The sequence below is a fragment of the Bos indicus genome, chromosome 9, assembly GCF_029378745.1.
Source record: "Bos indicus isolate NIAB-ARS_2022 breed Sahiwal x Tharparkar chromosome 9, NIAB-ARS_B.indTharparkar_mat_pri_1.0, whole genome shotgun sequence".
Classification (NCBI taxonomy): domain Eukaryota; kingdom Metazoa; phylum Chordata; class Mammalia; order Artiodactyla; family Bovidae; genus Bos; species Bos indicus.
Window position 1 is genome coordinate 100,955,925 of NC_091768.1, and position 12,396 is coordinate 100,968,320.

Consider the following 12,396-nt stretch of genomic DNA (forward strand, 5'->3'; position numbering starts at 1 on the left):
CAGTCCTTCCTCTAGAGGACAAGTAAAAATTGCCTAAAAAGTATTTAAACATACCCACCCCCTGTGTAATTGTAATGGGTTTGGTCTAATGACATGGGGTCACCCTATATGAAGACTACACTTAAGTGTGGCACTACACGCTAGCTATTAAGAGCTTTTAATATACCGACTTAAACTTTTACAAAGCAAATTGCGTAATGATAGAAGGCAAATTATGGAGAAAGACACAAAACTTCGTAACAAGCGAGAAGATGTTGCCATTGCCCCTCCCACCTAAACTCCAGAGTCTGAGGACTCTGCTGCTGCTCAAGGGCGTTGGTCTTCCTGGAGGGGTGCAGACAGACCCCATCTGTGGGCAAGGGCTGCCCTGGGGCCTGAGCCTGTTGACCAAGGCTCACAGCAGAGCAAGAGGCTTGGCTGGAGCTTCTGATTTAGGGGTGCTCCCTCAAGCAAAGATTCCTGGATCTCTGGGAGACCCTGCTTTGTCTATTACCCATGTTTTGGTGCCAAGCACTTGTGAGGTTTTGCATTAATACTTTCCATCAGCCAATTTCTTTCAGCCCATTAGCCAGGTGGCTCAGTGGTAATGAATCCACCTGCCAATGCAGGAGATACGAGAGACATGGATTCCATCCTTGGGTGGGGAAGATCTCTGGAGAAGGAAATGGCAGCCCACTCCAGTATTCTTGCCTGAGAAATCCCATGGACAGCGGAGCCTGTGGGGCTACAGTCCACAGGGTTGCAAAGAGTTGGACATGACTGAGCGACTGAGCACAGCATTAGTAATCTCTTCTACAACCTTACTTTTCATAAGGACAAGTGGGTATCATGTATCTAACAGGCAGTCTAGATGACTTTAAAAATGTCACTGAGACTTAAAACGTGTACTCACCCTGTGACCCCAAAATGGATGTCATGTGAAGATATAAACCCCTTAAAATGATCAGAAAGCCCACGTTTTCTTGCTGAGGTGGTTTCCTAAGGACTTTGCGGTTTACAGGAAGAATATTTATTTCTGGATTTGGGCTTCTAAAGCAATGACTGTATTTTCTGTTTGCGTAACAGGCCAGTTCATTTAAACAGAAACAGAACATGAAAAATACTATTATTTTGTTAACAATAATAATAATAAAAATAATAATAATTATTTCATGAGACTTAAATAATTCAGTCTCATTCAATCTACATTCACACAAAAGAATCAGCACTCATTTCTTTTGGATAAATATTGCAATAAGCTTCATCTCAAGAAAGATTTCTTATCTCATAAATCTAAGGAAAAAATGTTAACATAAATGGGCACTAGAAAGCATGTGAACCAGTTCTCTCCCTGGATATGACTCCATAGGCAGCATCCTTACCATTGGGGTTGAAAGGATAATAACCTACTTATCATTCAGACTTCACTGTCAAAAGTACTTAGAAAAAAAAATTTACCAGTATTTTACTGTTAACCAAACAAATAAAAACAAGACAGATAAGATCTGTATTAAATGCCTTTAAAAAATTACTTTTTTTTTTTTTTTTTTACTGTTAATGACAAATTAATTGGATAGTGATGGTTTCCTGGAAATATTAACCTGAATCGGAATTGTGTTATTTCTGTCTATGAATGGGATATAGGCCTAACTGGTGACTCACTCACTTCAGTCGCTCAGTCATGTCTGACTCTTTGTGACCCCATGGACTGCAGCATGGAGACCTAATTCATACTGCATTCTGATAGCCAACTCTGAAAGGGATGGAGTTTATGCCAACTGTGCTCTTGGCATGACCTTGCCTGTCCTCCTCACTAAGAACACTGCAGTGAGAGCCCGGTACGTGACGCCTCTACTACTGACGGTTCCAGGAGGGTAGCTTCGAGGGGTGGGGGGGTGGTGCAGTTCACCACATTCATTTATTCCAAAAAGTTCTGAAGGCCTGTATGTGTCAGACACGGTTCTAGAAATGAGTAAAATAAGCCCTGCTCAGAAGAATTGATGCTTTTGAATTGTGGTGTTGAAGAAGACTCTCGAGAGTCCCTTGGACTGCAAGGAGATCCAACCGGTCCATCCTAGAGGAAATCAGTCCTGGGTGTTCACTGAAAGCTGAAACTCCAATATTTTGGCCACCTGATGCGAAGAGCTGACTCATTTGAAAAGACCCTGATGTTGGGAAAGACTGAAGGCAGGAGGAGAAGGGGACGACAGAGGATGAGATGGTTAGATGCCACCACTGACTCAAGGGACATGAGTTTGGGTAAACTCCGGGAGTTGGTGATGGACAGGGAGGCCTGGCATGCTGCGGTTCTTGGGGTTGCAAAGAGTCGGACACAACTGAGTGACTGAACTGAACTGAACTTGTAGGAGTAATCTTCTAGTGGGGAAAAGCAGAAGGTAAGAGAAAATTTTCATTCAATGAGTGTATAGAAAAATACTTCAAAGGAGGCAAACATATGAAGACGAGTGAGAGTCCAGTGGCGATGACAGTGTGCAAGTCCTAACTCGGGAATAAGCGCTGAGTGGTTGCAGAACAGCAGGAAAGCCAGTCCGGCAGAAACACAGCAGGGAGGTGGGGCGTGGGCTGCTTGTTGCTGAGTCTGGAGACAGACGGGAACATTCTGACGGCAAGCACCTGGAGGCTGAGGGTACAAGCTTGACCTGCCACGTTTTCAGAGACGCCCCTCAGAAGTGCTCAGCGGAGGACGGGCTGAAGACCTGTGTGGGGGAGGCTGCTGAGAAGGCCTGCAGGAGAACACCGGCATCCAGAGGGGCGGGCACAGCGGTGTGAACAGAGGCGACGGCAGAGGCCCCTGGACTGCAGAGACCCAACCAGTGCATCCTAGAGGAGATCAACCCCGAATATCCACTGGAAGAACTGATGCTGAAGCTGAAGCTCCAATACTTTGGCCACCTGATGCAAAGAGCCAACTTATTGGAAAAGACCCTGATGCTGGGGAAGACTGAAGGCAGGAGGAGAAGGGGACGACAGAGGATGAGATGGCTGGATGGCATCACTGACTCAACCAACAAGAGTTTGAGTAAGCTCAGGGAGAAGGTGAAGGACAGGGAAGCCTGACGTGCTACAGTCCATGGGGTTGGACACGACTTAGCGACTGAACTACAAGTGGAGACAAAGAAAGTAGGAGGAGCGTTAGAGGCAGTGCGTGAGTATTCAGTCGTGTCCGACTCTGTGTGCCCCACGGACTACAGCCGCCAGACTCCTGTATCCGTGGAATTTTCCAGTCAAGAACACTGGAGTGGGCTGCCATTTCCTACTCCAATTTTAAGGAAACTCTATCGTGTTGTCTATCATGGCTGTAGGGATTTACATTTCCACCAACAGTGCAGCAGAAACTAACACATTTTAAGTCAACTACATGCCAATACTAATTTAAAAAAAATCTTTTTTTAAAAGCCAAGGAACAGAGAGTCCTAAAGGAAGCAGCGATTGAAAGTCTCAACTACGCTGATGACAAGACACACTTTAAACACAAAGATGCAGGCAGTGTGGCGGTAAAGGGCTGGAAAAAACACTGCCGTTAAGTGACCACAGTCACAGGAAACCAGCCCCTCTCACCACATGGGCCACAGCCTCGTCTCACTCAGCGAAGCTATGAGCCATGGCCTGTAGGGCCACCTGAGACAGACGGGTCACGGCGGAGAGTTCTGACAAAACGGGGTCCACGGGAGAAGGGAATGGCAAACCACTTCAGTATTCCTGCCTTGAGAACCCCATGAAACCACGGGGTCGCAAAGAGTCGGACACGACTGAGCCACTGAACTGAACTGAAGCAAGCACGGGAAGGCTGGTGTGGCTACGAGACACAGAAAACTTTAAGGCGAGAGGTACCATCAGGATGAAAGAGACCTTCATAGCGACACGAGGCTCAGTCGTGGAGAAGACAAAAGAAATACACAGATGTCTAGGCACCTAATGAAGTTTCTAAACACATGAAGCAAAACTGAGAAATATATCAAATTCATAACTTTTTAAATACTGGAAACTGTATTTCCATTAAAAATGGGAAAAATACATTCACAAGTGATAAAATCTATGATATGACCAGTATAATTTTACTAACAAAAAGTGATAGGATCTGTGCAAACAAACCATATAAAATATTATTCAAGACTAAAAAGTCACAGCAATGCTCTTGGATAAGAAGCCAATATACTCTCATTTACAAGTGAAGAGATAAATGCAATAGAGCTGCGATTAAAATCCCAAGGTGGATATTTTTAATTGAAAACAAACCTGATTGATGGAATGTTCTTTTTGTTTATAAGTATTCACTATGAAGAGGATAAAGGGTCAATATGTGTGTAATTTATACGGAAATGGCACAGTGAAAAAGAGGCAAAAAGTATTTTAAAATGTTAATAATTCTTGAATGTGGGTATTAGTATATATTTCAGCATAATTTCTACCATTCTTAAGTTTGAAATTTTTCTTATAAAAATATAAAAATTCATTTATTAAGTACCAATTTCCATGAAATTTTTGGAAAGCAAATGAAAGATGAAAATTATCTTGCCACGTATGTATGATAAATTTTAACAGAGTTACAATAGTCAAAATAGTATGACCACAGTTGAGGATTAACATTTAAATGGCTTAAGGAGTCAAAAGAAGTATTCTAGTCTATATGAAAACTTCAATTCAATGGAAAAGAACAGATTGTTAATTGAATGATATTGATTCAACTCATCAGAAAGAAATAAAGTTTTGTTCATAAAAATGTAATTTCAGAAGCATTAAGATCTAATTACAAAAATATGCAGAGAAAAATTTAAGCACAATTTACACTCCTTTGAGGATAGGGGAGGCCTTCATAAGCAAGACAGGAAGCCGGATTTGAAAAAAACAAATGACAGATTTGGACTCAAGAAATTTAATTTCTTTGCAGTTAAAATACGAATAAAATTTTTGAAAGACACTTAAAAGAAAATGTAACATGACAGAGAAAATCTTAACATCCTTAACAAAAATTAGAATGCGAACTGATTTGTGAAAAATTGTAAAGAATCCAACAAAGAAAATACACAAATTGTGAACAAACAGAAGTAGGAACAACAGTCAACAAACATGGAAAGGTCTGGAATGCAGGCATCTATCAGAGAATGGTGTATTCAAAGAGAAATGGCTTTTAGCCTATGTTAGAAGAAGTGTACATTTCTACAGTTCTTTTAGAAAATTTAATTTTCTTTTAGAAAATTTTCTAATACCATATGTGATATGACCTATATATTTATAAAGGACAGTAGATAAGAGAATTGGTTACAGAATTAATAATAGTGCAAAATTCCAGAAGCATTTGATTAATAGATAATAGTGCAAAATTCCAGAAACATTTGATTAATAGAAAGAAGGTTTAATGAGCCAACCCCAGAGACTGAGGAAGCTTTACGATCACATTTTTGTTTAAAAATATAGGCTCGTGCACAAACACACAGCCGCGAATAAACACAGGGGAAGGCATGGGATGGCACCACACCAAGCCTGCTATTCGCTGTGGGCCACAGACAGAAGCAGGGCACCCTCGGGCTTCTCATCCATGCTGTGCGGATAGGGCAGTAACGCTATCAGTTCTACGCGGCCATTCTGTATCAGGGCTTGAGCAAGAGTGTTCTGGTATCTGCAGGGGTCAGGGAACGAATGCCTCCCCCACCGACACACTGACGGATGGCTCTATTATTACTTTTCTTGTATATGGCTGCACTCTTTAAACTGTTAAAACAAATATGCATTATCTTTAAAGTTACTAATCACCCCGAAATTATTCAGTCATCATAACTGTACAGTAAACACCACTAACGTGGATACATGCATGATGCACCAAGCATAGTATCATTTGCAATTACGTTTAAAAATTTTTCTATTTCATAATAATATTATTATCATAATCATTTTGCTAAAAACATGTGCAAGAAACTTGATCCTACTTACACAGCTCTTCTTTGTAACCTAAAGACAATGAAGACACAGAGTTTTCAGCAACTTGAAGGATGCCGTAATGTCGGGCATATTTCTCTAATCTTATAATTGCCATAAGAGAGAGAACTGTGAATAAACACCTGTTCCTACAGGTCTTGGCACAAGAACTACACATGAAATCTGCCAGAGGCAGAGACATATGAAGAACTGCAAATTGCTTGGCACTCCTCAGGCTGCAGGCGGAGGAGCGGGCATCTGTGTGACACGGACGCTCCCACCATCCTGAGAGGCTCCCGGCAACACGCCCAGACGACTCTGTGAAACTAAGACTCTCTAAGAAATTAAGCATTTCTTTTCCTCAAAGTGACTCCCCGTAAAACGTTTGATGATCATATTCTTGAGGAGATTAGGTTTACTATGCATCTGTCTGTAGTTATTTGTAAACATAAAGTTTTGTGTTTGGGACCCCTGAGCAAATTGCTTCTAAAAACTAAAGGTAGATTCCTCTGGAAAGAAACGTTAGGACCAGTACCTTAATGGATCACAGAGTAGGGCACACAAAGCACCTGAATAAAGAGTGGATTCAAGTTCAGCAAGACTGGAATGAACCGATAAGCAAGTGTTCCCAGGTCTAAAGATGTATCACTTGAGATGGACTTGGTCAGATATGCACCCTGCAACAGCAAAGTCCTAGAAAGAGAAGCTGGCCAGGGCAAGAGGCGTTTTAGCCAACGGACTGAGATCTAACGGACAGACGGGTGGACAGGCTCACAAAGAAAAGACCTGATGCATTCCTGAATCCAGCAGGCAAGTCACACCTTCTCAGAAAAAAAGGAATCAAGCCACCTCAGCCTGATGCCACTGGAGCATTTAAGGACCCTCATTCTCTGTTTTGACTCCACGTTCAAACAGACTCTGGATGGCCACTCAGCTTCCTAAGATTGTGACCACACTGAGTGCCAATGTTCTGACGTGTGCAGCTACAACACACGTTTGCAGATTAGTAACATGGAACGCAAGTCTTACACATCAGTCACACTGGCTTGGCGAATAGGATTTGGATTCTGATGAATCCATTTCTGTTTGCTTCTGAGTCTGAGAGGTCAATGACCAAATGCTGGATTGTGATAAATCTGAGGAGAGGCATCTTGCAAAATGACTTCCCTTTGACAGTACCCACTCCTATGCGACCAGTGTAAATTCCAATTGGTAGTTTAGTTATCTTCACAACACACTGTCAGCGATCTTGTCAAGCAATGAAATATCCAAAGTAAATATAAAATGCACATAAAATAAACAAACAAAAAACGCAAAAATTCCATTTACATTTCTGTTTTCAAATATAAATTTGAAATTACGCTTTTGTTTTATAATACACATTTATTCCAAATAGCACTGCCTGGGCTACTGAACTTTCAGAAGCGCTTTTTACCTATGTGATTGGTTATTAAGGTTCAGCGACCCGGTCTGGTACATCTCTTCCAGCTGCTTCCGGTTCCCGAAGTACAGAGCGAGGTCCGTGGCGATGATGGCTTTGCGGATGATCTCAAGCACCTGCTCGTATTCACTGGAGCTCAGGGTGGAGAAGATGTTGTGTCCTTCCAACTAGGGCAAGACACAAGCAAACACACATAAGCACAAACACCCACACGCCGACAGCAAGCACCGGCTCCCACCTCGCAACACAGGCGGTGCCAGGAAACAACAGTTGGTTGTCGTTTAGGTCACGAACAGAATCTGCCTGCAATGCAGACCCGGGTTTGATCCTCTGGACAAGGAAATGGCAGCTCACCCCAGTAAACTTGCCTGGAGGATTCCATGGACAGAGAAGCCTGACGGGCTACAGTCCATGGGGTCACAAAGAGTCAGATACGACTGAGTGACTAACGCTTTCAGGACACATTTGGGTGGAATAAAAGGACAGTTTGAAATGACCAATGAAATCAGTGTTTTGGTTTCTCCTTATGATACAACAATGAAGCTACCACTTAAATGAACTATTTAAACCACATAACATTTCCCACCACAGAATTCCAGCAATTTAAATATATACCTAGTTTGGAGATATTTCCAGTAAGTAATTAAAGGATTGGAATATATAAAATACTTAAGTGAAAGAATTTTCCTTTTACACTAATTAAAAATTTTGGTAATTTTCATATTGTAGAAGAAATTAATGGGCTTAAAAAATCATCTACACCCTTGTCCATTTCTGCAAGCCTAGTGAATATTACTAGGTTTTAAATGGTACTCTGTACCATAGAAGAAAATGTCCCAGTACTGGAAAATTCATAGGCATATTAAAAACTCTCCCTATAGACAGGAATGCTTCTACATAAAACACACATCCTTGAGGCACAAAAACTGGAAGGCCATCCGCTTTTTGTCCTCACGGTACATGGACACAGCAGATCACCACCCTGAACAAGACCAAACACCTGTCATTCGGATTCTATTTCCTCAGAATTATTCTTCTATATGCGAATCTCTTCAACCTTTTTCCAATAATTTCCCTCAGAATTTTAAGTTTTGATTTGCAATTGAGACTAAAATGTGGCATTTCTGTTCAAACAAAAAAGGTTGAGATTCAACTTGTGGGTTCATCAATTATTTTTTAATGATTTATTAGTCAACATAATTATACTGAGCTACTACTGAGTTGGTAAAGAATCTGCCTGCAATGTGGGAGACCCGGGTTTGATCTCTCTGTTGGGAAGATCCCGTGGAGAAGACAACAGCTACCCCGTCCAGTATTCTAGCCTGGAGAATTCCACTAGAATTCTCTGTATAGTCTATTCCACTGGATAGTCCATGGGGTCTCAAAGAGTTGGACACGAGTGAGCGACAAACGCTTTCATAATTGTACTATAAATTGACTTTTGTTTCCAGTTGTCTTAAACTATATTTACTCACTGATAAAATATGTTACAAACTTGAAATTATTAAAGTACATTTCTTTACAAAATCAGATACCTCAGTAAGACATCATCTGCTTCCTATTACTCTGAAATAAGGCTGTGTGTTCTCCATTTATTTTCAGTTATCAGAATCTTTCTGAATTATTTACTGTTAAGGTATTACATTTATATTTAAATTATCCTATGGTACAATGGTACGACCCAACAACGGAGTTACTTATAATCGGCTCTTGTTCTGACGATGGTATCTGTAGAACGGTCTAAAATTATAAACCCCTTTCAAACTCATGATTTCACTTTCAAATGATAAAATTTCAATAAATCTTTGATATATAGCTAAAATGAAGTGTTTGCTGAAACACTAATGACATTTTTATTTGACTAAAGAAAGCCAGCCCAGACCTCACTCTCCAGCAGTCCTGCCCCCTCTCCCCACATTATGAATCACTACTGTGGGAACAGTAGGCAGAGGCTGGTGCATTCTGGGACTTTGGAAGGAAAAAAGTCAATGATGCAACTAATTGCGTCCAGCATTCAAAACAACGATGCTTTAAAAAATATACAATATTTATTTTGATGTTTAATTGCCAACTGCATCAACCATATACTAGGAAACGTAAGAGCACTGTAATTAAGAACACAGATTTTGGAGTCAAACACCTCTGGTTGTTAATATCCTCCTGCTCCTTACAAGCTGTGTGACAATGAACAAGTACCTTAACCTCTTGGATGTGCATTACTCTTATTTGGAAAATGGACATGAATAATAATACCTGTCTCTCCGGATTCCATAAAAAGCAAATGTATTAAGTGCAAAATTCTTGTTTATTGGAAATACCTAAAAATGAGGGCTTCCCTGGTGGCTCAGACGGTAAAGAATCCGCCTGCAATGTGGGAGAGACCTGGGTTCAATTCCTGGGTTGGGAAGATCTCCTGGAGAAGGGCATGGCAACCCACTCCAGTATTCTGGCCTGGAGAATCCCATGGACAGAGGAGCCTGGTGGGCTACAATCCAGGGCATCACAAAAAGCTGGACACTACTGAGCGACTAAGCACAGCACAGAGCTGATGAGACAGTGCCTGTGCTGACAGGGATGATGGTAAAATCTAGCAGTGTAACTTCTGCAGGCAGACTTCAGGGAGAGAGAGAAGGAGAGACAAGCAAACAAACCTACATGTCCAGAAGCGAAAGGGACGGCCAGAGACCTCCTCTCTACTTAGGATTCATATGTAGAAAAGGATGGATTTCAGCTAACCTCTGTAATAAACTAACACATTGTAGCCTGTAAGTCTGGACAGTGTTGAGTATAAGTACAACAATTTTGCTACAGTTGCAACAGACAACAATAAATTCTACATACTGCAGATGGACTGTGTCACAGAAATGCTACTGCTAGAAAAACTCATGAAAATGTCACAGGATCCCAAAATGTTGGGATAAAGGTGATGTTTTAAAAACCTAAACATGTTTCACAAGCACTAGGCAATTTAAGATTAATGGAATAGTGAGACAGGTTTCTGAGTGATAAGAATAATCCTCCCTAATTGGTCTGGTTTCTAAAATGCTGGCTTTTGGGTACCCACCACGAGGTATTCACAGAAGGAGAAAGACAGAAAAAGGGCAGCTTCAGTATTCAAAACAATCATTAACATCTTCTTATGAAACACATTTTTAATATTAAAATGAACATTATTATGAATATTAAATAAAGGAATAGTGAATGAGCATTAAAATGGCTTTAGTATTCTAACACTAAAAACACATGGGTGCGTTTTAGATAAGAAAACGGAGCTTATTCAGTCACTCTGCACACAGACTAGACTCCATGCCTGAAGTCATTCCACTTGACTCCATGACTGAGCCACCTACACGCTCTGTCCTGAGGACACGTATGTACTCGCTTCCCCCTAAATGAAAGCTGGCAGCTTCCAGTCTCCACACTGCGCCCACACTGCTCTGCCCTCTCCGACTCCGAGTCCACAGTCGTCATGCTGCCCACAGTGCCCGTGTCAGCAGACGCGGGAGAGGCCCGCAACGGCGGCAATGAACAGGGCTTACCACGCAGGGGAGAGGCGCGCTGAACTCACAGACAGAAGATTCCGGGACATGTGAGGTGTCTGCGGGCATCTGGGGGGCTCAGGGCCGAGGGAAGGGGCACACACCTGTGCCCCAGCTGTGTGGAGACGTTGTACAATGATTTCACTGGAGGAGGAAATGCCTGAGCTGACCCTTGAAGACAAGGAGACGCTTGAAAGAAAGAAAGTGGGAACTGGACAGGGCAGAGAGTCAGGAGAGTATGGGGCCACAGAAGCCTGGTAGATACAATGGTTCTGGAACGGGCAGGGGCTGTTCATCAAGGACTGCCTATCAGTTAAGAAAGGAGCTTTATTCTTGACGTCCTGGCACCCACTGGTCAATTTTAAAACAGGAGAATAACATGTTCAGACATATACATGGAAGGCAGACCTGAGACCCACAAGCCTGGGGAAACGGTGGTCACCAGGGGAAAAAGGCAGTCAGACCGACAGCGTCCAATGACGGTGAACTCTGGGACATCCCCGCGGAAGGTCCCTGCTGGCCACGCAGGAGGCTGTGGTGCCCAGAGGGGCCCGTGCAGCGTCCACCGCGGATGCCAGCGGGCGCTTCTGTCCAGCCGCCCATGGCCTGCACACGGCCCGGCTCCATCACTGGAGGGCAGACCCGGGGCCACTGAGACAGGGTGGCTCAGCCCCGCTGAGAACGGGAGCCTCTCTTCTCTCCTGGTGCGCTGAGACTTCCTCCTTCATTCCTGACGCGATCTCCTGCCTACACCGTCCAGCGGGGAGGGAGCTTCCCTGCACCCTCCTCACGGATGAACGTGTGGGCCTGGGTGACGGACAGACACCCCCCCGGCCCCCTGTACCAGGACAGATACCGACAAGGGTGAACGGCAGACACCAGCCGGCCCCCCGTTCTGCGACGGATACCCGACCTGTACCACGAATAATACTGTGTGTGGGGGGGTTGGACTGAGGTCAGCTGTCAAGGCCACTGGCTCAGTCTCTCTGTGCATCAGTGCTGCTGTGGTCACATGGGGTCCTCTTCCCCGTGTCCCCCCACCCCCCGTTGTCCAGATTGTCTACTAAGGAAGTGCGGCAGCCCAGTAAAAGTCAGCCTTGGGGTGAATAAGACTGATACACACACACGCACACGCACAGACCTGGCTTGGAGAAGGCCTGTGGGCAGCTCCCCTATCCGTCAGAGTGAACGCTTTCTCTCCAGCCACGTGGCCGGAGGGCACCGTCGCAGGACCGCTGAGGTCTGCACGGTGATGGGGAAGAAGAAGAAGCCTGCGCGGCGCTCCGAGAGGCCGCGGGGAGAGCCGCTCCTTATAGGGGTCACTGGCAGACAGAGCTCCCAGAGCGGTCCGTGTCTACTAAGGAAGCACCGTCTGATGCTTCAGTGACGGGACGGGGGCATTTTTACCATTACCCGAGGATGTCACCTTAACTGTTTAGCCTGGAAAGCCTCCTGACCACACTCACACTTGGCGGGACTTGGTGACTGGAGGCGGGGAGGGCG

The 12,396-nt window shown here is 43.7% G+C and overlaps 1 protein-coding gene across 1 annotated transcript in view; it reads right to left on the reverse strand.

The window, feature by feature from the left end:
- PDE10A (phosphodiesterase 10A) overlaps positions 1–12,396 on the reverse strand; it is a 268,184-nt gene that overhangs the window by 15,264 nt on the left and 240,524 nt on the right. The window contains 1 exon segment of the mRNA XM_070796500.1: positions 7,349–7,521. Coding sequence (XP_070652601.1) covers positions 7,349–7,521 — 173 coding nt within the window.